At 36.8% G+C, this 27,372-nt stretch overlaps 1 protein-coding gene across 29 annotated transcripts in view; it reads right to left on the reverse strand.

Moving 5' to 3' along the window:
* Phf21a (PHD finger protein 21A) overlaps window positions 1–27,372 on the reverse strand; it is a 189,923-nt gene that overhangs the window by 51,152 nt on the left and 111,399 nt on the right. For all 29 annotated transcript variants that reach the window (XM_046456865.2, XM_058583609.1, XM_046456810.2 and 26 more), the window contains one exon: window positions 3,353–3,559. In XM_046456865.2, coding sequence (XP_046312821.1) covers window positions 3,353–3,559 — 207 coding nt within the window. The remainder of the gene's footprint in view (window positions 1–3,352; window positions 3,560–27,372) is intronic.

Below are 27,372 nucleotides of genomic sequence, written 5' to 3' on the forward strand. Positions count from 1 at the left end.
GACACCAACACATAGGTCTCCTTAGATTTTTTTACTCTTGGCCTGGTGGTTACTCTAGTTCAAATATTAGGGAACAGAAAACTAGCTCTTCATTAGGATTAGATAGAAAGAGAATCTGTAACTTTGAAATCCAAGCCTAATGAAAACATCTGAATTGTTTTGGCAAGAGGAGGAGAAAATGCAAAGCAAAAAAGTGTCTGATAACAAAGAAATTGAGTTTTTAAGGAAGCTGTGATTAGTCCTTGGCTAGCTAATGCTGTCCATATCTGATCATCTTCATGAGGGTAGTACTTACTGCACAGTTTTCATAAAGAATTTTTAAATTTTGAGAAAACCCCAAATTGCATGAGCCAGAAGTTAATGCAGAAAAACAGGGTAATTAACACCAACAACAAAATCCCTTTTGTTTATTTCTTTTGCTAAGTTATTGTTATTTACTTGCAAAATATGAAGTACTGATTAAAAACTCCAAAGTATGCATCAGAACTTAGAGAAATTATTACTATGGGTTTTTAGTAACCTTCATAACTATTTTAGATAGTTTGCTTAATTTTGAGTGGAAATTCACTGTTGTGCACCCAAACAGCCACAGAAAGGAACCTCCCTCTCCTTTGTAAGTGTTTACATTGTTTCATTGTATTAACTGCATTCTTCTTTATTGTTTTGTATTATTAAAAATGAAAGTATTGTGAATGTAGGTCAAAGGGCATACCTGTATTCAAGTATTCTATTCTTTTTCTGTATATGGGAAAAAATTTTAAAACATATGAGTTGGAGTTAACTACATAAAAGGAACTGGTCCTACCGCTTCCTGCAACAAGATTTCTTCATTGCTTCCTTTATGCTTTGGTACATGATCATCACTTGGCTTAGAAAAAAAATACCCCCTAACAGACAATAAAAAACCTTCTCCTGGTGGCTGGACACAGTGGCGCACACCTGTAATCCCAGTAGCTTGGGAGACCTAGACAGGACGAGCACAAGTTCAAAGCCAGCCTCAGCAAAATGAGGAGCTAAGCAACTCAGTGAGACCCTATCTCTAAATAAAATACAAAATAGGGCTGGGGATATGGTTCAGTGGTTGAGTGCCCCTGGTTTCAATCCCCAGTACCCGTCCCCCCTCCAAAAAAAAAAAAAATCTTCTCCTGGTGCAGTGCAGTGGTGCACTCTGGTTAGCTAATCAGAAGGCTGAGGCAGGAGAACAGCAAATTCCAAGCTAGCCTAAGCAAGGGAGACCTTGACTCAAAATAAAAAATTTTAAAAAGGGCTGGGGATGTAGCTCAGTGGTAAAGGGCCCCTGAGTTCAATCCCTAGTACTGCAAAAACAAATAAAAATTCTTTTCTTCCTAGCATCTTTTCCCTGCTCACTCTGATCACTACTTAGTAGTTATTCCTTTCTGAAGTTACATATTTAATATATGCCATATATAACCTCCCATTTTTCTTTGCCCCTATTATTACTTTACTATGACTGCCAAAATGCCCAGCTTGGGTCATACAGTTGAGACTTCCACAATAAGCCAGCCCCTTTCTGGCTTTTCTAGCCTCATCTTCCTGGAATCTATGCTCCCACCACACCAGCCTACTTGCTATTCCCAAGGTATGCATTTACTTCTCTGACTCCACACTTCTGTTCACACTATTCTCTATACTTCTCTTCTCTCCCCTGTGCTCCATCATCACTGAAATCCCATTCACCGGCTGAGGCCCTGCTCAAATGCCACCTCCTTTAAGGAGCATTTTCTGATTCCTGTAAGATTACTCTGTTCTCTGTATTTTTTACAGCTTTTCACTAGTACTTTTCTTCTTATTAGCAGTTTATGTCTTCCTTTTGCTCTATAAATGTTTTTGGTTCTTGAAAACAGAAACTATCTTACTTGTGAATCTACTCTTCATGTTACCTAGCACAGCTTGCACATAATAGGATTCAATAAATATTTACAGAATAAATGAAGATGAATTATCAGAACGTTCCAGATTCTTGGCAGGGACCACTGCTCTTTGTAATGCCAGAATCTAGTACACAGAGAGCAGTCAATAAATATGAATGACAGTTTAATGTAAAGTTAAATCACCCAAATCAAAAATCTTGAGGATCCTTTGGGTTTTAACATTAAATCTTTGAATTAAACAAAATAAAACAATGGTTAGCTAATCAGGCAGGCTACCAAATGGAGAGATGTCATACAACACTATTTTGAAGATACTCCTGGACCTCTCACCATCCATCGTCCCAAAGCAGCACAGAACTCAGGTGACCAGGGAAGGAAATAGTTATTATAAGTATTTTAGAAATATTCCCTGATTTGTATCACATGGTAAGTTACTCGAAGAGAAAGTTTCCATGAATTAAGACAGAAAACTCCTATGCATGAGGTAACGACAAATTCTACCACATTCTTTCCATGTAAATACTCTCTGATCCACTAAACTTTTGGAAAGAGAAAAACCTAACCCAACTCTGTTTAAGACTCCCAACGAGTGTTTGCCTCACGTGTACAAGGCCCTGGGTTCAATCCCCGGCACCACAAAAAAGCAAAAACAAAGAAAATACTCCAAACGAAAGTCAGGCTATAAGCATTCTTTTAGAAATGACACAAGTCCTGGTTGGGAGCTTTTTTTGGGGGTACTGGGAACTAAATCCAGGGGTATTCTACAATTGAGTTACATACCCTGTCCCTTTTATTTTGAAACAAGTCTCACTAGTTGTCCAGACTATCCTCAAACTTGTGATCCTCCTGCTTCAGCTTCCTGAGTAGCTGGGATTATACATGAGTGCCACTGAACTGGCTAACATCGTCCTTCTGAATGCTTCTACCTGGACCTAAGAGCACTATTCTATAGCTTCAAGCCTACCTGCTAAATTTCCAGAAAAACAATTCCGGAAGAGGCCAGACTTTTAGAATAAGTGCAAACAAATACCTCCAGAAATTCAAAATAAGAATTTTTACTCTCCTGGAATGCACAAAAGGGAGTTTTCTTTGTCACTGACTCTTTCTCCCTTCTTTGGACAGGTCATTTAACTTTTGCCTCTTTCTTCCTGCCAGTGAATTTCAAGAAAAAATGTAACAAGAACTTTTTAAAAAAAAATTTTTTTAGTTGTCAATGGACCTTTATTTTTTAATTTTTAATTTTTAAATATTTTTATTTATTTATATGCAGTGCTGAGAATCAAACCCAGTGCCTCACACATGCTAGGTAAGTGCTCTACCACAGAACTACAACCCACACCCCACAGGAACTTTTGTTTAGTGCTGCTAGTTGAGCTTAGGATGGCTGACACAAATCCTGTTCTCCATGACCAATCACAACCAATCTACCAAAAAAAAAAAGCCTATATCTATACTTTTACCTGTGAAGCAGTCAAGCTGGGAGAGGGTGCAGCTGGCTGCTGGGCGTGATGGTGGTGGTACTGCTGTTGTTGCTGTAGTTGCTGTAGTGGCTGCTGCTGTGCTGTTTGTAGTTTGTTTTCAGATTGTGGCAATGGCTGTATTTGGAACTTGTCTGGTTGTTCTTGCTTTACTATCAGGTTCTTCCGTAGTTGTTCAACTACTCTTTTCTACCAAATGAAGACAAAAAAAAATCTATCAGAATGCTGTTCTGTTAGCTGCATGGAAACACAGCAATTATATGCCTCTGACATCTTTTCCATACTAGTTTCATCTAAAACTTGTAACATCTATAATTACATAGACTGTACAAACAAGGAGTTCAAAGAACATAAAAGTCATTATCATTAATATGAAACCAATGGTATAAGAAATGTTTTTTATAAAGGGAAATTAAGGCATGTAGATTTAAAAAACAGCTAAGAGATCATGTTGCAGAGCTCAGATTTCTTGACTACTATTAGGTTAGCAAGTAAGACTGGAAGGGCTGACTAGCACAGCAGTAACAGCATGCCTCTGGAATCTTACTGCTTCAATTCAAAGTTCAGTTTATATTCTTACCAACCACACAGTGTTGGGCAAGTGTCTTAACCTACCTGTGCCTTAATGTCCTGGTATATAAAATGAGGAGACAGTAAGTACTTACAAGCACAAGTGAGCTAATATACACAAAGTACTCAGAACTATGATTGGCACATTATTGTGCATCTGATATAAGCGATCTCAATCACAGTAATTTTTATTAATCAAATAAATATCATGTATCTATCCCAATTTGAAACATTAAACACATTTAAAACAAATAAACCATGATTCCAGTAGTATACAATATAAACATTAGACATTCTAAATTACTGAAATATGTAACTCTTGGGTAGAACTTCTTTGCTGGAACAGGATCTGTAGAAATCCATTTGGTTAGACAGTCTAGGGATTTGACTACATGGGATGAAAATTTAAAATTAAGGTTTCTTGAATTTTCTAGACCTTGTTCAAACTTTTAAAAGTGTTTTTGGCTATCTTCATTACTATAATAATACATTTCTTTCTTTTTGCAGTGCAGGGGATTGAACCCAGGGTCTTGTATGTACATGCAAACACTCTACCACTGAGCTGTATTCCCAGGCCCTAGAGTCATACATTTCAACAGAATGAAGTTTGTTCACAACTGTACTCTACGCTGAGAACTATGATGCTGAGTAAATGTCCACGTCCTTTTCACAGTGTGTGTGAAGTAACAAGACTGAAGACAAGTAAATGGCTCAGAGACTATATGCTGTCATAACCATATGAGGCCAGATTTGGGGTCTGGCTCCCTTGTCCCCATGGCTGAATAAACATCATTGCTCTCACACACTTTTAAGTGAGTTCACTAGCTCAGTGTACTATTTCTGAAAAAAAAAAGATTGTTAAAGATTGTTATTTTCCAGTACAGATTATGAATGGAGATAAAGAAAGTGCTAGTTGAGCTCAGCAACAGAGGTTTAAATAAAGGGTTAAATGAAACCAGAAGAGCCAAATTAATTTTCAAATTTCTACTATGGCTCCAACCAACTTTATCACACACACACTTTAAAGAATTCAAACCTGCAGACTACTCACTTAACATATTCAAACATTAAAATATTTATAAAATGGATTTTTAAAAACTTTAAATCAATACAAAATATATTCTTGAGATTTTTAAATTTTCATTATTGATTCTCTTTAGACAATTAAAATGTCATATAAAGGCCAATTTGGGGGGAGAAAAAAATTCTCCTATACATTATATTCTACTATCACTGCCTCTCTGAATAAATATATTTTTTTAAACGCAGAGTCCAAAGTCTTTGCAGAAACCATCTGTGGAATAATTAAAATGCAAACTAATAAAATATTGAACACTTATAAAAATTAACTTGAGTCTTCAAAATTTTATTTTGCAAGTTTAAAATAAAAGGCAGAGAAATTGAACTGTTACGGTTTACAAGAATGAAAGTAATAGTAGCAGTGTTGCAGGTGACTTTGAGCATCACATGTAGATTTTATTGTGTGGACCCTGCCATAACTTTTGGATGTTTACAAATGAAATAATAACTTGAAGTTGCTCTCAGTCCTCCTCCCCAGATCAGACATTGAACATTGGCAAGATAGCTAAAGTGCCGCATCAGCAGATAAAGGGGAGTGTCTAAGAATGCTTACAAAAACAGGAGACAGAGACCAGGAGGAAATAATACAAAACAAATGTGACACCTGCCAAAGAAATAAACAGAATGCCCTCTTGAATAAAAACAGCATAGGAAACAATAATTACTGTACCAGGCACAAAAGAACAGAGTGTTTTCCTCCTCTACAGCCATCCTTAGGAAACACAGTGTGCTCTCCTACTTACTGCCTAACTCAAGTGGACCAGAAGGAAGAGACAAAGCCCAGAACCTGCTCCCAGTTATACGCCACAGCAGGGAAGAGCCAGAGAGAGATGCAGGCTGGAGTACTCTTCAGCCATATGGCTAGAGCAAGGTGGCGACCAATCAGAACCAGAAGCAGAGAGTGGGAGTCAAGTGAGTCACACTGCATTTACAACTGTTCCTCCCCAGGGCCTGAAACAAAGCCCTAGACACTTGCACTTGTGAGTGGGGAGGAAACCCAAGATCCAATACCTGCAAACTTATATTGGTCCTTGAAAGAAGAGGGAAAAAAAATGAAGGTCAGAGCACATGGATTGGGAGAAATTTTCTGTAAAAGACGGCTGTAGTATTTGAAAGTTCTGCTCAGAAATGCATTGCCCCTCACTCCTTGCTGTGCTCGCCAGATTAGAAGACCACTACATGTGTAGTCATGTCTGTGAATTTTTTTAAAAATCAAGGTTTGGGGGCAACACTGCTGCTTTCCATCACAGCCTGCAGTCAGGATGGGGGATGAGCTGGGCAGCAGAGGTGCTCTGTGGGCACAGGAGCCCTGTATATTCTTTCAGGGCTGGCTAGTAAAGAAGAGCTGCTGTGTATCAGAGCCAGCTTTTTAGAGTCCCACAGTCCTGTCTTGCTCTAGTTCAGTCTTGTGGCTCTGGCAAATACTACACTCACATCCCTTCAGAGGGGCCTGGATCTAGTTCAGCACCAGTACTTGGTGGCAGCAAGAGAGAAGATAGTCACAATGGAAGTCTTGGCCACATAGGATCAAGCAGAGCTTCCAGTGCCTGCAGCTTTAAGGTGGCCTCTTGTCTCCATAGGAGAGTCTACACATTCATTACGGTGTTTGAAACAAAGAAATCATGGCTTTTGCTGGTCACTAATGAGGGTTATACTGGCATAAACAATTTGCATTGCCAATGGTGTTCACATATGAGGGAGATCTTTAAATGTAGCTAATTATTTTAAGACATTATCTTACATCTTGGAAAAAAGGCTAAAATGCACAAACTGGCCATCCAACATTCACTAATAAGTTAATAAGAGATAACAGCCAGGTGCAGTGACGCAGGCCTGTAATCCCAGTGGCTAGGGAGGCTGAAGCAGGAGGATTATGGGTTCAAAGCCAGCTTCAGCGACTTAGAGAGGCCCCAAGCAACTCAGAGAGACCCTGTCTCAAAATAAAAAAAGGGGATGGGGATGTAGCTCAGTGGTTAAATGTTCCTGGGTTCAATTCCTGGTATCAAAAAAGAAAGAAAGGGGGAAAAAAAGGCCAAAAAAAGTGATGGAAGAAGAAAGGGAGAAAAAGTTAATAACTCATCATCTTCTCTTTATTAATGTATTTTCTGTCAATAACAGGCCAATATGGCAGGCCTGGAGGTGGTGAGTATGGCCCCCTTCAATCCTGTCATAAACCCATGATACCAAGCCACAGTTTCCCTTGACATTCGCACCATCGGGTTTCATCAGGGCTTGTTCAGGCAGAAGAGTTCACTGAGCCTCTGACACTTCTAGTCAGTTTCCAAGACAGGTAGTTATGGTGATCAATATTGTGACATTCATGTGATACTATCAACATGTTCACATGACAGCAAGAAAGATCCTGAAGAAAAATACGAAATTTTATAGATCCAATACAACAGAATGCTGGAATTGTTTCTATTATCTAAGTCAATCATTCCAAGTTTAATGGCACCGGTCACAAGAGAAGGAGATAAAGAGAAGGAGAAACAGAATGACAGCCCCACCTCTCCCTGCAATTGAGCCAATAGTTTATGTTCACCAACAAATTTGCATACAAGTTTCAGAATGTTTCTCCTAAAAGGAACTCTAGGCATAAGGCCCTTTCTCTTCCTCCCTGGCTGGATGTCACTGTTTTTGCATGCCATGCTCTATGCAGCATTATCAGTTTTTGTTTTCTTTTATTTGTGGTTCTGGGGTCTGAACCTAGGGGTACTTTATGACTGAGCTACATCCCAAGCACTTTTTATTTACTTGTGAGATAGGGTTTCACTAGATTGCCAAGGGTGGCCTGGAATTTGTGATCCTTTTGCCTCAGCCTCCCAAGCTGCATCACCACTCCTGACACATTATCTGTTTTGCATCAATTATAAGGGCCACTCCTACTCAAGACATCTTCTTACGCAGTACTGCATAAGATGTCTTGAGTACATGTGGCCCCCAGTACTGCCTTAACAGTTTATCCTTCTCCCTCCATGAATCAACACACAATCTGAAAATACAAGCTTCACCTTTCATACCAGAGCGTGACAGCAACCTGTAATTTTTCACAAATTCACAAAGTAAAGAACAAATCTTATCTTCATACCTAAAATGCAGTGGGAAATATTTCGAGGTCTTCAGAATCAACAATTGCTCAAAATGAAACTAGGGATACTAAATTTTATTGGTGCAGAAAAAACTAACAAGGAGAAATTTATATTTGTTGATGATATCAGAATTCCTCAAATGGGGCTGGGGAAGTAGCTCAGCAGTAGAGCACTTGCCTAGATGCTTGCAGCCCCATGTTCAACCCCAGCACTGCAAAAACAAAAGGAATTTCTCAGAGGAGGAAAAAAAGTCTTTCTACTGTACCATTGAAACCCAACCATACAATATTTATAAATAACACCAATATTCATCAAATCTGAGGAAGCAGGAAGGAGATACAATGGTCTTCAGGACGTTCCACACAATTATCCCCTCGGGAATAGTGTGTGCATTACTGACATAATGTTAGTGACAGTATTACAATCCAGAGCAAATGCACGTGTTGTTTAAATGAAACAGAAAATTAAGTGAAGATTTCACCACTTTATGCACAAAAACACAGAATGTCATTTTATGAACAAAAACATAGGAAAAGAGGCAATAAACTCACAATTAACTCCTTCCTTAATGCATAAATAAAATTCAATGGGAGAATATGCAGTGAAGTTACTGGAGAAAATGTTCCAGAAGAAATACAGGGTATAATTCTAACAGAGGAGGAAGAGGAATACTGGTGGCAGAAGCTATAAAAATTTAAAAAGGCTGTAAAAATAAAACACAAACTTGGCTAAAAATAATTGCATTTTATTCATTTTTTAAGATACTAGAAGGTTTTCCCCAACTCTCTGAGATTCAGTTTTAGAGTTAAAATTAGACAAGTAGCTATATCCTTTTAAAATGATATCTACTTGACAGAGGCAATATATACCACTACATCTTGCATGGTAAACTGGACATATTGTCTACCAAAATGGGTTTGTATCCTGGTTTTGAGATTTGGGAAAAAAGTATTTTCTAGTTCTGCAAGGTATCTGGGATTTGTACAGTACAATAAAAATGAAGGAGCAGCAACAGTACACACTATCAGAACTTTTTTCAATAAAGTTCAACAAAATTCTTTGCATGGACGTTAAACAGAAGTTAGAGAATGCTTATGCCATGGTATTGATTAGACTTTGTATTTTTTTTTTTAAGAGAGAGTGATAGAGACAGAGAGAGAGAGATTTTTTTTTTTTTAATATCCATTTTTTTAGTTTTCGGTGGACACAACATCTTTGTTTGTATGTGGTGCTGAGGATCGAACCCGGGCCGCACGCATGCCAGGCAAGCGCGCCACCGCTTGAGCCACATCCCCAGCCCCTGTATTACCTTTTTAATTAAAAAAATTCTTTGGGGTTTACTCTTCTTTCAATATGCACATGCACACACACAGATATTTATATCAATGGATTTTATAACACATCTCCATAGAAATTAATACCTTTTATCCATATTAATAAGACTTACATTCCATCTCTACAGGGAATTACACCCTTTATTCACTAGACTGACTGAATGAAACACTGTTTTCATTTTTCTTACTTAGTTCTCCATGCTCTAATAGGTAAACTCAGTCTTACCTTCTCCCTCAGTATGATATGCATGTCTATAAAACATTGCTATATTGCTATAACCAAACTTTGCCTATAGCTAGGGGTCCTTCTAAGAACCTGGGGACTACCTTTAATTTGCAATAAACAAGAAAGGGATAGCTTCTTTTGTATGCAAGAAGAGTTATGACCTCTAGAGAACTACAGAACAATACGTAACAATACAAAGATGCTGGAGATATAGCTTGGTGGTGGAGTACTTTGCCTAGAATGTACAAGTGGGAACGTAGTTGTAGTACATTTTTCTATAATAAAAGATAAAGGAGGGCAAAGTTAAAAATAAGTTAATTTACATATAAGTCCTGTATGTTTCTATGAAGCACTAAGCTATACTATACGTCCTCTTTGCTTAAGAAAAATGGCGATGATCAAATGAATGTTGGGGAGTGCCAACTGTTAAGGCCAATATGGAAATAAAGGATGGTAACCAATAATACAATTTGTCTATAGGAACTTTCAACTCAGAACAGCAGCTAATTAAATGGCTTTATTTTCAGTGTCAATTATATTTTGGACCTTTAACATCTAATCAAATGTTTTGTGTGTATGTGTGTGTGAGTGAGTGTGTATGTGCACATGTGGGTGGCTGGGGACTGAACCCAGAGCCTCATTCAAGCTAGGCAAGCACTCTACCACTGCACTATGTTTCAATGATAGCTTAAATGAAATTTGTTTTTTGTGTGGTTTTTCCTTCTTCTTTTCTTTTTTTGGTACCGGAGACTGAACTCAGGGGCACCTGACCACTGAGTCACATTCCCAGCCCTATTTTGTATTTTATTTAGAGATAGGGACTCATTTGAGTTGCTTAGCACTTCGCTTTTGCTGAGGCTGGCTTTGAACTCGTGATCTTCCTGCCTCAGCCTCTCGAGCTGCTGGGATTATAGGCAAGTGCCACCACACTCAGCTGGTTTTTATGTGTTTTTAATGAGAATTGCTCAAAAACAGTTTAGTATTAAGAAAGTGAATGAATGCTACCTGTTGCCTTTTTTATCTCTAAACTCCAACACATTATATATAGCACATATCTTTGGGTAGAGATCCAGGTACAGCCCAGATTTCTTATACCTGTATGGTGGTTCATATTTCTGAATGCATAAAATAAATGTTCAATTTAAATGTAAACTGACCCAGCAAAGACCTTAGATACAGTAATGCGGACAATAGGGGGAAAAAAATAAAAACCATCCACAATCTGCACAATTTAGCTGTTTGCTATCATGAAAAAATACCTGAATCATTGTGTTTATATCACAATGAGATATGACATAGAGCCTATTAATTTGTAAATTAAGCTCCAGCTCAGCAAACGCATGTCCCTCTGTAACTGTTTACAAAATGCTACTGCACATACCACCAGCTTGTCATTCATCATTTCATGGCTTCCCCTGCAACTTAAAAGGCAGCATCGCCTTGTTAATATCAGAGCTGTCTCATACACTATTGAAATTTTCATTCCTCTGCCCTGAAGCTGCTGTGGTTTTCCTTACAAAAGAATTATGATTGGAGATGTCTGCACAGTAGCTGTCCCTGACAAGTCAGATATGAAAATAGAATTTACATACATTGATGATCCAAAAATGGGGGGAGGGGAACAAAACCAAAAACCCTGTTATCATTTTATAGAACGGGGTTTTGATAAATAAACTGTTTTGCCTGCTCTAAGCCCTGGGTACCATTTGAGATAATGCAGGAATCCTCTTTTCCATAAAAACATGACAGAATCAGATGCTGAAGAGGTATTCTATGGAGAATACATTTATTAAGACAGGGATGGGTCATTTTCAAGGCCAATGGTGTCTTTTAATGATCCTCAATTCTGCATTTTTTTTTAAAGAAAAAGATTGTCAATAGTATTAGAAAAATATACCATGTCAGGCAGTATACATCAAATAGAAAATACTCTATGATGAAGTGTACTATTTTTCTTACATTTAAACAAAAGAAACTCTTATAAGATCTCTAAATACTGGATTTTTTCATTAGAAAGTATTTTTCCCAAAAGAATATTGAACATCATACTGTTGATGCTCAAAAACAATTTTTATCAACTACAGATATAATAACATATGGATTTTAAGAGATTCTGAAATGCTTCAATCTCTCTAAATTTCATAAAGTATTCACAATTTTAGTAGCTGAATTTGTTACAACCACCTAAAGGGGGAAATGTTTAACAGTGTTACAAGTTGACTTTCTGAAAAGACCCCATATAGAACAACTCAGAGGAGCAATCCTCTAGGCAGGCTGCTGACATGACGACAGTGTTAACTTGGGGAACTGGATCTTCCAAGACACACAGCATGAGAGAATCTGCTCTACTCTGTATTCAACCTGAGTTTTCCGCATCAGAGACAGAATAAACCTGTACTCATCTTGCAAAGCTTCATAGCAAGTTTTTTTTTGTTGTTGTTGTTTTAAATCATCACCACTAAAAGTTTTATTAGATATCTTCAATACTACAGAAGAAAATGCACAATCGCTTAATAAATAAAATGCATTTGGAAAAAAATTAAGTATTTTATTAAATGTTAAAGTTTTTACACACACACGGGTGGGGGGAGAAAGAGAGAGAGAGAGAGAGAATGTGTGTGTGGAATGAATGGAATGACCACAATAAATGGACAATAAAAGGATTTTTAAAAATTTTCTTCTAGCATACTTTTCCATACTAATGGTGCAACTCACCCTCTTTTACTTTACCTTCAGTTTCCACATACAACAAAAGTACAGGGACAAAAGAGAAGAAGGCACAGTACTGAACATAAGATCAATCCCTTCATATTTTTTAATAGACTTTATTTTTTAGAGCAGTTTTAGGCTCAGAACTGTGTGGAGTAAGGAGAATTCCCATTGCCCCTCCAAAAAAAGAATTATGATTGGAGACGTCCGCATCTCCACCCCTGCACATTTCCCCACTATCAACATGCCACACCACAGTGGAACATTTGTTAAAACTGATGAACCTACAGTGATATATCACTATCACTATGACTCAGAGTACGCATTTACATCAGGACTCACTCTGAGTGCAACATATTCTATGGATTTGGACAAATTCATAATGACATGCATCCACCATTATAGCATCATACAGAATAATTTCATTGCCCTAAAAATCCTCTGTGCTCTCTATTCAATCCTCCCTCCCTCTAACCTTTCACAATCACTGATATTTTTAATGTCCCCATAGTTTTGCCTTTTCCAGGATGTCATATGGTTGGAATGATACAGCATACAGGCTTTCAGGTTGGCTTCCCTTAGTATAATGTTTTTCTCCGTTTTCTTTCCATTGCTTGACAGTGCATGTCTTTTTAGTTCTGAAAAACATTTCATTGCCTGAATGTACCATCATGGTTCTTTAATTTTTTTTTTTTGCATACAGTCTAATGTAGTAATGACTACAATAAAAACAAAACAATAATAAAAAATAGAAGGATACTGGGAGTCTGCCCAGGAGACTTGACTTAGGTCTCAAATCAGGGGTAGAGTCAGGCCTATCGCCAAACAAGGTTCATTATCTCCAGTGAGTTCTTTATTCAATCTTAGCCTTAGCTTTTCCATAGTTCTCTAATAATCTTTTCTGTTAAAATTCTATGAGCCACTGGATGGCAAGAATTCAATCGCCTCGGCCTGGGGATGTGGCTCAAGCAGTAGCTTTCTCGCCTGGCATGCGCGGGGTGCTGGGTTCGATCCTCAGCACCACATAAAAATAAAATAAAGATGTTGTGTCCACCGAAAACTAAAAAATAAATATTAAAAATTCTATCTCTTGCTCTCTCTTAAAAAGAAAAAAAAAAAAAAAAGAATGCAATCGCCTCACGTACACCTTTCGCCTCCAGCACTGTACAAAGAAAACCAATGCTTACAACAATGATCCTAACATCTCACAGAGAGGCTAAATCACTGAAGAACAACTGCATTCAGTGGTTGAAGACATGTAAACTGATGAACATGTAAACTGATGATTACCTTTTGCCTGAATAGTAGTAATCTGATGATTACCTATTACCAGGCAGGTAACACACATGAATGAAGCAGGCAGATAAAGATAACAGCAAGTAATGGGGACTAAGGTCAGCTGGAGAGGAACTGCCTCATCTAAAATCACTAATGAATGAACTGCTTTTAACAAAGAGAGTCAAACAAAATAGCTTTGCTATTAGATAAAGCCCACGGGCTACCAGTTTTTAACCCCTAGACAGTAATTACACTGACTGAACTGTAGTTACTAGATGCCAATGGAATTAAACATTACTTAGGAAAATTTTTTAAAATGCCAGAGAGAGTGCTAGCCTTGAGTCAAGAATAATTTCAGATAACCAGAAAAGTAAAATGGCCTTCTGGGTTAATCACAATTTTACCATGGGGTACGACTCCAGTGACTTTTAATGGAGAGACATAAAAAGCAACTTAAAAATCAACATAATGACATAAAAATCAACAGTAATGAATAGAATATGGCAAGATAAAACACCTGAGGATGTAGGGAGACAGACAACTACATGCAAAATATAAAGGTGATAATGAAAAATTTAGTAATATATTCTGTAAGTATGCTACTTTATCAGAACAGTTTAAAACATCTTACAGATAACTTAACCCTTCATCATGTAAAACCAACAAAAGGAAGAATTGGTATCAGTTCTCTGCCACTGAACCACAGCTATCTCTAGGGCTGGAGAAAGCAGCTGTTGAAGGAACCATTCAGCAAAAGTCTGAAGAATGAAAACTATCTTGTTGAAGCTGTCCAGGGAATCAGATAAACAAACTGCAAACATCAGACTTGGAATATGACCAGAACACTTAAGATCTAACCATTTCTGATTCTTGTTTCAGAGGACCTAGATTTTTCAAAGTCATTTTATTTACACGATTCAGGGAAAAATTAATGTTAAAACATATGAATGATTTCAAAATTTTTCAAAACTCCTACTTTCTGAGTACAAACTCCAAATGAAAAATGATGGTATCATTTTCCACAAATATATTTCCCTAATGATGTAATTTTTTTATGTAGTACTTTACTAGTAAATTTTCATACCCTTTTATCAATAAGATTATCAAAACTATATGGTATGGTTTAAAGCAACTGTCACCAATTCAGATGGGGAAACTGAGGCACACAGTGACTGAAAACCAATCAAAAGTTACACAGTTATTTGATAGAAAAATGGGGACTAGAATATGGAATCTCTGTCCTTTGAAAAACCAGTGTGAACAAAACTAGTGTGAACAAAAATGGGCTGGAGCCCATTTTTCTGAGGTGACTTCTCTGGAGCTGACAGGAGGGCAAGGGAGAGGGATGTCTCTCACTGGTCAGTAGTCTCTAGACTCAAGAAAGAGCCAAGAAGCCAAGCCAGGCTCTTGAGACCCAAGGAAGCAGAGTAATCTGGATAACAACCCAGAGGAGCCAATAAAGGTGGAAAATATGACAGGTGGAGATTAGGGACACAATAGAGGTGGCTCCAGAATACCACACCAATGAGGCCCACTGAAAAGCAGACTTCCTATAAACTGTCCTGCAGATTTGGAAGGGCTGAGAATGTTCTTACAAGATTAGAAAGAAAAAGACAACTTGCTTCAAAAGGTCAGAGAGTGCTCGCCTTGCATACAAGGCCCTGGGTTCAATCCCCAGCACCACAAAAAAAAAAAAAAAAAAAAAGGCCAGCAAGAAGGCTGTACTTCTGCCATCAGCCTCTCCCACAGCTGAGAAGGAACACACAGACAGCCAACCCAACAAGAATGATACGCTTCCTCATCTACAGAAGATGATGGACAATTTAGAGTCTGTTGCTAATTTTCCAGCCTTGAGCAAAAATCTTCAATTCTGGAACGATTTCAATTTAATCAATGTGCTGGACACTGGCAATATTTAGACTAGTAAAATGATGGGCTTTGGTGGATTTTTCAAGGAGTAAATCATAGCAAACTTTACTTACCAGCCACTATCATTAAGCTGGATTTAAAAGTTTTATTCACTAATAGGTTTGTCTTCTCAGCATAAAAACTATATGGCTATTTTTTGTTTTGTTTTGTTTTGTTTTGAAGATAGAGTACAGATGATCAAACCCAATATGCAAGATGCAAAGGGACTGGGGGTAAAAACATAAGGCCACAAAAAAAGTTTTTGAAATCAGTCGCTCAGATTAGGGTTCAGAGCTGCTACTAGGAAGCCTGCTGCCCCTCCCCCACCTATCACACACGACCAGGGTTCAGTCAGTAGGACCGCTGTGCAAGTGACACAGCCATCACTTCCGCTTAGTCTCTCCAGGCCTAATGGATGTGATGCTGAATTTACTTATCTCAGCAGGCAGCACAGCCTCACCAAGAGTGGTTACGTTTCAGGCTTTGTAAGAACAAGATGTCAGGGGTTCTGTTGTTGCATCACTCTGTAACACCTTATTTTCAACTCTCTGCTGAGCTGGCAAAAGCACTGAATCAACCCAGCTCCACAACCTAGCAACCAGCTCAGCTCAGCTCACCCTTCAGATGTACGGGTAGCAGGACAACTCTGCAATTTCACTGGCAATGTGTCACACTAGGTGCACAGATCTATCTAGTCATTATACCCTTTGAATGTCTCTCCCTGGATTTTTTCTATCCTCATCCTCCTCCACTATATTTTCCTGACTAAATAATTTTTAAGATACTTTCAAACAAACAATATAAGGATCTAGCTTTACCTTGTACCCCCAGAAATGTGCATAATTTTATTGCTCTCTGAGATCCTGGGAGAAAGCCTAACTCTCAGTTGGCACCAGAGCTTCCTACAGTCTGCTCAGCTTAGATGCTGAGAATGAGATGATTATCTCCATACCCTTTAAAAGAATCCAGGGTTGGGATTTAGCTCTGTGGTACAGCACTTACCTAGCATATGTGAGGCCCTGGGTTCGATCCCTAGCACCATAAATCAATAAATCCAGTTGATTTAAGGATGGTTGTGAGAGCATGTGTGATGGACCCACTTGGGGAAAACAGGCATATTTGTTGTCTGATAGATATGGTGCAATGGACCCACTCACAAGCAGGCTGTCAGCTTTGCCACTAATCGGAGGGAAGAAAGCACCTTTAGGAAAGGAAAATGGAACAAACTGAGTGGGAGAGAAGTGACACAAAGTACAGTGTTTAACAAGCAGCTTTTCTTGGTGTTTGAAGGTGCTCCTTTCCTAACCAAGGCTCCCTGTAACAGGAAGGAATCATTCCTACATAGGGGTGCATACCTATACTTCACAGGGTGTTTGTGTGTGTGACAGTTATACTGTCGTAATTTTAGATGGTTAAACCTCTGCTCCAGGGTTTATAAAAGATCACAGCACTTGTCACTCTTGGTGCAGAGGTAGAGGGAGATAGAGAGGTTGAGCAGTTCATTTTTCTTTATAATTACGCTCCATTAACCTTCCACATGAGAGCTCCCCTGTGCTTTCATACCAGCAGCACCAACTGGCTGCATTTGATAAGGCTCTACAGTCTGCAAGACCAGCACATGCAACAAAAGGAATACTTTAATACTGCAGACTTAAGCAGAAGCTGAACGCAGCTCTGTTACTTACTGGCACACATATTCAGTTCAATTATACATGTGTAGACAAAAACAAACCAAAAACATAAAGCTGGAAGGCAGCAAACAAATGATGGGAGCTTATTTAAACCAAATGTGATCTGAACATATTCTGCTAATCTTTACAATATCAAAACTGCAAACTTTTTATTTTGCTAACTTTTGGTAATGTGGCTTCCTATAAGAAATACAGGATACAGAACTCAATATTAAAGTTCATAGTGTAACACAATTACAAGAGGATCTGTATCACAATCAGATCACAATGATATCTACAAACTACATGTTGTGAAGATAATTTACTTGCTCAAGCATTTCTCTTTATACATCATTCAGTAACTCAAAAAAAATTGGTTAAGAACTAGCACTAAGTCTATCTCTATACTTCTTGACATATAAATGACTTCTCTTTTGGGGAGAGAGAGGAAATTTTCCCATTAATAATTTTCCTAGATTTTTTAGTGCAGTGCTTAGAACACTACTTTCAATATGTACAAAGGTAGATTGGTGCCTTTTCTATCCTGGGCAAAGGCCAGGTGTACATGCTTGAGCAGACAAAATGAAAGCCACCTTGGGAAGTGGGTGCTTACACAGTTAATCTTGAATGGAAAACAAAAGGTAGCTATATTTATACCTCTATCTAACCAATGGCATACGTGGCCATCTTGAGTAAGGCTTCTAGCTCGGGTATAGTTTGTATTTCTGGGCACATCCATAACCACATCCCTAAGGAAGGTTAAGAGTTATCCCTACAATGCTGCTCATTACTTACTTTCTTTGAGCACAAACGTGTGAGTTGAGGATGTCAGTCTATGATACAACTAATCTGATAATCAGAAATTAAAAGTATGAAAACTCAAGTGGTACACCATTTTACTCATCAGATCTCATATTTAAAATACTTTCCTAGAATTATAAAACTATTGCAAAATCTAGTTTTGGAAAATTAACTAATGAGCTGCTTAAATACTTCTGAAAGTGGCAGAGGAATGTTTGTTTACATTTACATTTTGAAAATGGATAATAAGATCTGGGAATTCTACTACATTCTTCTTTGTTCCTACGCTTGATGTAGGAAATTGAAGTACTTTTTCATGAATATTTTTATTTTGCTTAAACCACCACAAACTTATGTTGATATATATATTTTTATGACACTTAACACCATAGTATCCTTTTTAAACAATGTTTTCCTTAACCTAAACATGAGAACTGTGCTTCCAATTAAAGGGTCAATAGTTCTTAAAACCACAATATCCAAGACATCATTTTAACTTTCTTACTGCACATTACATGTTACAGCATTCAGCAGAATGATACTGAATGACCATGTGCCAAAAGATAAAAGCCATGCCTACATGAAACAGCTCCCAAAGATGTTGGTTTCTCAGTGTCCACATGGAGTGACAGGCAGATTTCTCTTCTACCTAATAATGCATGATTTCCATATCTCAATGAAGACAATTTCTTTCACTAAATGCTTGTTTTCAGAGTGGCAGACAGATTAAAATTCCACTCTATAACCATGTTAAGAATCAGGCAAGGGCTGGGGTTGTGGCTCAGCAGCAGAGCGCTCACCTAGTACGTGTGTGGTCCTGGGTTCAATCCTCAGCACCACACACACACACTAATTAATTAATTAAAGGTAAAAAGGAAAAAAAAAATCAGGCAAAAGCCAATCTACCTGTTCAGAATCTGCCACTCTGACTCATTGTTGGGCCATCTGTTTATGCGTACTGCTTGTCTCACAGTGCAAATCAACCTGCTGCTGGGCAGACCTGCCTCATGCTGCAAACTCATTCTGCAATTTCAACCTCCCTCACTGGTAATAGGACCTCTTATTGGAATTTAAAACTACCACTTCAATCAACTAGAGGCAGACCTTATTCTACTGCTCTTGCACCAAGAAGAGATAAACCACAGGTTCGTGTACAAACAGGTCATCTCTGAATATTGGGCTCGTGAGGAATGAGGAAGCACAGCTTTGTTCCTATCAAAATATTTTAATGCCATCATCAGCAATCAGTCTGATACTCTGGAATATATGTGTACTACCATGGAGAGAGACTAAAAAGATTACTGAATCCCAGAGGATAGCAGTACGAACTGGGTTTAGCATTGCTCAAAGTATACAAACTATTCTGGTCTTCTTTGTTTTAAAGATTGGCAACTTATTCCTAGCTGGATTTCTGTCTGTGTTATTAGCATTCAAATTTAATGCAGTATTAGGAAAGGTTCTCAAAACATCCTTTGATTCATCCACAACTATCAATTTGCTTGCACTTTTGCTAATCATTCCCTCATCTTAATTTTGAAAGGATGTTAGCGCCATGAATAGAACAGAGAGCAGAATAATATTGGAAGACAATATTCAATGAATATGTCTACTAACTATATAGTATTAGAAATGTAGTTATGTAATTAGAAAGAAGTTTACGTGCCCCTCCCATTATTTTGATGGTGGTATTAGAAATTGGTCCTCCTGCCTCAGTTCCGTATGTTGCTGAGATTACAGGTATGTACCACCACACCCACTGTGCATATCTATGTTTAAATACCTTTTTCAGGAGACAGGAGATACATATGCAAAAGAACGATTACGCTTCTTATAGAGTATCAACAAACAAAATTATTGGAAGATTGAAAAAGCTATGCATAGAAGACAACAGTAAATTGAGAAAATGGAGTCATCAACAGAAGACAAACCTTGCAGAGTGTATACTCTAATGCTAAACCCAAGGACTTAATTTTAATTAAAAAATTAAATAAAAAGAATTAAATATGGGCAATCAATAATTAAAATATTATTTTGGGGAAATGGAGTAAGGCAAGTTCTTGTGATAGGACCTTGATTACAGGACCTTTAAATAGATAAACTAATATGTACCTAAGGAAAAGGCATGCATAAACTGGGCATGGTGGTGCACATCTATAATCCCAGTGACCCAGGAGTTTGAGGCAAGAGGATCACAAGTTCAATGCCAGCCTAAGCAGGGCCGTAAGTAACTTAGAGAGACCCTGTCTTAAAATAAAAAATACAAATAAAAAAGGGGGCTGGAGAGGGGATGTAGCTCAGTGGTAAAGCACGCCTAGGTTCAATCGCCAGTACCAAAAACAAACAAATCAAAACTCTATACATACACTATGCACTTCTATTGGGCTCTATTCTTTACATTTCAGACTGAGAACTGAATGTAGAATGAGTTCACCTTGTTTCTAATGTGCTTCAAAATGTGTTTATTTTGAAAAAGGAAATCAAAAAAATCTATCCATACAGGTTAAAAAAAATGTACAAGTTAGGAGTTAGAAGAGGAAGAACTATATGAATAATGTGCAGAAATACACCTAAAAACAAAAATTTGAAAGGACCCAATACTATGTCAATTATTTGGTGTTGACAAAGCTCGGGGATGGAAGGGACTGAGACCTTCATGAGAATTTCTGTATCTTAGTGAGTGAGAAATTCATCACATCTTACTTTGTTCAAGCCTCTCCTGTTCCCAATGTACATAAACATCCTTGCTTTCTGCCTGGGGATGAGCCATGCAGTGGTGAACAGAAAGGCTTGTCTCAGTCTACGGTGCTGAAGGAAAGCCACAATCTTTTTGCAAGGCTGGCAACCATATGACATTTACTGAACAACCAGCAACATTTCTAGTATTATTAAACAGACATTGACAAGTGGAAATAATGATCTAGAGGAGATTCTAATTTTGTAATTAATTGGAAAGTTGAAGCTTATATGTTAGCCCTCTCAAACTGCTTGATACTTGCAAACAAAACAAAAAAAGCACCAGCAAAATTATAAGTGAAGGCAGCAAACTGTAAAGAAGAAAGTAACATATTTAGCATAAAGAAACTGCTACATCATTTCCCACACTATGCTATGAAAACAAATTATTCACTTCGACACTATATGCCAAGGAATACAGTGTTATTTAGAAAATATATTCTCTTACCTTTTGATATATCAGCAGCTAAATCCTACCTTTTTCTCATATGCTAAGGACTTGCAGAGTCTCTTTTATCAAGATATAATAATACTCAGAACACTTTTGAAAATCACAACTGAAAACAACTGTTGACCATTAGTTAAGATGTGGAACAAAGAGATGTAAGCACACAATTACCAAAAACTAGGTTAACAAACTGTAGATGTTGTTTAAAGATTTTATAATGTTTTCCTTTCGAAAAATAGTAAAGGAATTTCAAATAGATCAAAAACTGTCTAATGATGATTTAAATCTAATCTTCCAAAACATTTTTTCTAGGATACAAACTTTTTTTTATCAGTTTTCCATTACATGTTTCTCATTCAGAGATCCTTACTATGTCACTAGAAATACTCAAAACTAGGTCAAAATAAGAATTTGACATTTTAAACTTTGAGTAATGCTACAATAGCAGTTTAATAAGTCTTAACCAAAACCCCCAGATATTTTACTACTACAAATGAAATAATATATTAGAACTTACTAGCATATCTGCTTCCAAAGCAGAAACATCACCAGATTTAAAGCCTTGTGTGGTTCTGGCAGAGAAGCTGAAGGGGAAAACCATCAAGGTAAAGTCAAGGATTCTCTAACTACCAGACTGGATGGAAGTGGGGTTATAAAATGTTTTGTCACCAGGTCCAATGACAGTCCATTATATATTACCATAACAACAAATTTCTGTTCTGATAAATTATTACCATGTACTAATCCAATGGGTCTACAGGTTCTGAAGAAATAAAACCACATTTTCCAACCTAGGAAATAAATAACAGGACTAATATTGGAAGTTCAAATTGTAGTTATTAACTGGTACTTCTGCCATGTGTCCTGTGGCTTCAACGTAAGCTAATAACAGGGAGGAAAATAAAACATTGCTGCCTCACACTGAATTTTTGTATAAGACTGGGAAAAGGACTAACTATACTCTTTTCTTCTTTCTGATGCTCACATTTAAAAAAATTCCATTAGTATCTTGCCAGATTTTCAAGAGAAAAGCTGTGCGTATCAGAGTTAACTGGTATGATAGGCCATGGGAGAACAAAACCAATAAGAAACCTTTCTATTCTGCACTTCACAGGGCTGTCACTCGTACTAGAAAAACGTCACTTTGAAGCCCTGTTTGCATTCCATTTTTAACTAGAGGAAAGAGGATGGAGGTCTTTGGTTTCTATGACAACCCAGATGGGCCATAATACAAGATACTTACAAATGTTCAATTGCAGGGATGCCAAATCAAATTAAGGCAGAGTTAGCACTACTTCATAAAAACTAGATGGGGGAGAAAACAAAATACTTATGGCAAAATCATATCATTTCTAGAAGTGGTTCTAAAGGATTTCATGAGAAAATATAAAGAAAAGGGTGACTATTTTTAGTTAAAACAAAATAGTAGCGCTAATATGTAAAAATAAAACTCCAATTTACATGAGTAAATGCTTTCATTAAAATCTGACTACTGGAAAATTACTACCCTCACTTAATGTAAAAAAAAAAAATCTCTTCCAAATAACAAGAAATTCATTAGTGATTTAAATCATTATAATCTGGCACTCTGGGCTGGTTTGTAATGGTGAGCTGAGCTTCTTTGAGCGACTTTTTTCTTTGCTCCCTCCTCATTATTTGTTTCCATATTTGGCCTTCATGACTAGAGTACATAGTTCTCAAAATAACTATGGAATGGCTAATGCTCCAGAAACAAAATAATTTCTAACTTGTGCTTACTAAAACTTGTGAGATTTATTAACTCTCCAAGAGTAATCTACCATCTCTTTCCATTTATAAATTATGATTTGAGAACAAATTATAGCAAATACTTCTAGATTTTAAAAGCACTATTTAAAAAAGAAAGAAAGAAAATGAAAAAGAAGTCAGGTGTGGTAGTGCACGCCTGTAATGCCAGCAGTTTGGGAGGCTGAGGCAGGAGGACTACCAAGTTCAAAGCCAGCCTCAGCAACACAGGGAGGCCCTAAGCAATACAGCAACACCCTGTGTCTAAACAAAATATAAAAAGGGCTGGGGATGTAGCTCAGTGGTTAAGCCTCTTGGGTTCAAACCTCAGTAACCCCTCCAAAAAAAAAAAAAAAAAAAAAAAAGGAATGCACAGGTAGCCCTCTTCATTTGAAGGGGACAATGCTTTGTATTCAAACTTAGTAATGGAACTGCTTTATATATCTCACCACCGGGGAGAGGGAGTGTTGTATACCCTTTAAGGATCATAAAGGGTCCTGTCTCCTCAAAATGTTGTATGTACAAACATATACACAAATGATACATACACACCACAGAGTGACAGACCTCCTTCACAGAGCACCTAGTTTACACCTACTTAACTAGTTTCAATTAGTTTCCTTCTTTCCAAAAGTCAAAATTCTGTATTTGTAATAGAAAATAAAAGTTCCCCCCCAAAAAACCCACAAATATCCAATGTTTACAACACTAAGTAGATTGATGGTACCTTTTTTAAAATTAAAACACACCTCAAGGGCTGCGGCTGTGGCTCAGCGACAGGGTGCCTGCCTAGCACATGCGACACGCTGGGTTCAATCTTTAGCAACACATAAAAATAGATAAATAAAGATATTGTATCCATCTACAACTAAAAAAAATTTTTAAAATATATTTTAAAAAACACACCTCAAATGAATCAAAATAAAATGAATTAATTGAATAAATACATATCTACTACAGAAATTTTACTTGTGATTGAATACTATGACTTCTAACTCTTTTGGACCTGCATACATCAGGTAAGTTTGTTTCTATGACTTTTTCTTCTCTCCCAAATGGCATAAACCCATTTAAAATTATTTGAAGAAGTTATGAGATTGTAAAAAAGAGGACTAGAGGGGCTGGGGCTGTAGCTAAGTGGTAGAGCACTCGCCTCGCAGGTGTGAGACCCTGGGTTTGATCCTCAGCACCACATAAAAATAAATAAGTAAATAAATAAAGATATTGTGGCCATCTACAACTAAAAAAGAAATTTAAAAAAAACAGGACTAGAATAAATTTTCTCAGTAGAATCTTTTTTAGAAACAAAAATATTTCTTGTTTTGAAAAGGAAACCTGTTTATAAAGAGTATTAAATAAAACAGCCAAGAAAACCTTGTATCTATATTATAAGGAGGAAAGAGCCTCTCTTCAGTATTCAGTTCTACTGTTACAAAATGCAAACCAATACCAACTTTCTCCACAGTCCACTAAAAGACAGAAAAACTTTTATAAAATTAGAGTTATAAAATATTCAGTATTGGTAGAACTAACAGTGATACTAAATAATAAGTTGATAGTTTTAAAATACTGATGAACTTCGTTTTTAAAGCACCACAAAGCTGCTCATTATCAGGATGACCTAAGCAAAGTTTGCAGTCCTCACCAGGATGACGACTAGCACTTACAGAAGATTAAAAACAAGAAAGATGGGCTGGGGTTGTGGCTCAGCGGTAGAGCGCTCACCTAGCACGTGCGAGGCACTAGGTTCGATCCTCAGCACCACATATAAATAAATAAATAAATAAATAAATAATAAATAAATGTATTGTGTCAACTACAACTAAAAATATTAAACAAAACAAAGATGTGTCATGCAGAACAGAATCAAAGATGGAAATGTGAGCATGGCTCAGCACACTACAGAGCACAGGGCACTTAATCAGAGGTACTGGCAAGGCTTTGTGGGCAGGCCCACGCAAGTGCCTTTAAGAGCTCTGTTAGACTGCAGACATTTGCCCTTCATCAATTGCTTCCTATGCCAAGATTTCCTATTTGAGTGTTGCAACCTAATATTCTTCATCCAGGCAACCACAGCCTGTTTTGGAAAGGTTCCCTATTTCAGAAGCCTCAGTGCTGTTTCATTTAGAAATACATCTTTATGAAAATATGCATCATCTCCAGAACAAAAATGCTTCGATATATTAAGTTTCAGCTGTAAGTGATATTTTTAGAAAAGTGGTAATTTCAGAATCTCTGCTTCAAAAGTAGGTTTTTTTTTAAAAAAATGGAGTCACAAAGTAGAAAATTAAAAAGATATACCAAAGAATAAAATTCTTTGAGAGGCCAGGGAAGAGTAGAAAGGTGGAACACACATGGAACGGTTGATCAATGCGCACTAAGTTATAATCAGATAGGAGAATTAAGTTCTGGAATTGTATTGTAAGATAGAGTGACTATAAATAATGATAATTCAGCATATATTTCAATGAAGCCAGAAGAAAACATTTTGAATATTGTCATCACCAAGAAATGATAAATATTTCAGGAGATACATATATTTACCCCAACTTAAACATTATACAATGTACTGAAACATATTAAAAACAGCATGTGATAGCTCATAAATATGTACAATTTTCATTTCAATTAAAAGTTCTAAGTTTATTTTCCTTAAATTTAAAGAATCATTCAATTATACATACAGGTAAGAAATCTCAAAAAGTATTCATCACTGTTTTTCATAAAAATCAAATAATTTAATGCAAAAGAACAGTTTGTTTGTTTTTTTTAAAGAAATGGTCTGATATCACAGATGGTGTTTCTGTATGAACAAAGAGAACTGATCTGAGATGTCTTGGACACAGTAAAAAAAAAAAAAATAAGACTTTTGACCAAAGAAAAATTTAACTTTTAATAGATAAGAAATGAGAGACTCTGGGTAGGTGGCGGTAGAGGACAGAAGTCTCGGCTCTAAGATTATACTAAAAGTTATTTAAGATATGCAAGTGTCGTTATTTCTTGATTTCTTGAACTAAAATATTTGATCAATGGATATAACAGAATATCCTATATGCTTCTTCAACATAACAGTTTTAAAGAACCATACCCATCTGACCTCTTACCCCACAGAAACTCATTTTCCTTTATATTGGTTTGCACAGCACAGAATTATTTATTTTGTCATAGTACTTAAAATTTTACTGTGGATGTACTTTGTACATCCTTTTAGGATTAGACAGCTTTCCATTAAACTGTCTCCTCAAGACTAAGAGACTCATTATCCAAGTGCTGTTTGTAAAGCACAGTTCATGCCTTCTGAGAAGATGATCTCCTCCTTTTCCTCATTCACTACACACATATACCTACATTCACACAAAATTTATTCTTCCTCGTTTATCCCCAAAAAAAGGAACATAGGGAAAGGAGCTCAAGTGCTATGCAACAATGATTAATTTTTCCTTTTACAATATTACTTCTTATCACAAACATTTCTTGACAATGGAAAATGAGATTATGTACATTTTTACACATGCCTGTATACATACTTATATATAAGCATTAACATGTGTATAAGATATGATTAGATTTACTGTTGTAAGTCATCAAAAAAAGTCAATATGTAGTTTTATGCTTTATATATAATAAACTTTAGGCAGTTGTTTTTCTTTTGGTTGAAATTTTCTAAGATTATAAGAGAAAGCAAAATCCTCATTTAACACATTAATTCGATTAACTGGAACTAAATGTTCAGACCTTCCTCCTGCTCAGACTTATAAAACAGGTTATTTTGACTCTACTGGCAAAAGTTCCTGATTATTCTCAGCTTTTTATTACATACCACTAAATGAAACAATCAGCATTCCTGTTACCATGAAGTGTGTACTGCCTTACACTGGAATGGTTAAACAAACATTAAGGGTTAAATAAACATCAGCACCAACAGTTTACACCTCATGAGCAATGAATAAAAGACTATTTGTAGCACAAGTAACCTCTACAGCTCAAGATGGGTCATCTCAATTCTGAAACAACTTACTTGAGCTGTAGGGATCTGATCATAAAGGGGATGGGGACCACCCCTAATGAAATGTGGAGACAGTTTTTACATATGATATGTATTCATCATCATTTCTTTAAAAAACTCCAAATTCAGAACTCTTAAAAATAGCAAGAAAATAAAATAAGTAAGATAGCTTAATTATTAATAACTGTGGGAAAGTACGATTTTTAAGCTTTGAAAATAGACTGATATAATATAAAATGGTCTTTGTAGATAATAATTCAAATTCAGACAAAAGAGAATTAAAAATTGGAATGTTCATTTTTAGTTTACATTTATGCCTAAAGAACGAGAAGAACCTAAAGTTGCTGATCTAGTTCCTATAAATAAAAACTAAGTAATTTTAAAAT

The sequence above is a fragment of the Marmota monax genome, unplaced genomic scaffold (assembly GCF_021218885.2).
Source record: "Marmota monax isolate L192 unplaced genomic scaffold, Marmota_monax_Labrador192_F-V1.1 WCK01_AAM20220418_F8-fsc00047, whole genome shotgun sequence".
In the NCBI taxonomy this organism is placed as follows: Eukaryota; Metazoa; Chordata; class Mammalia; order Rodentia; family Sciuridae; genus Marmota; species Marmota monax.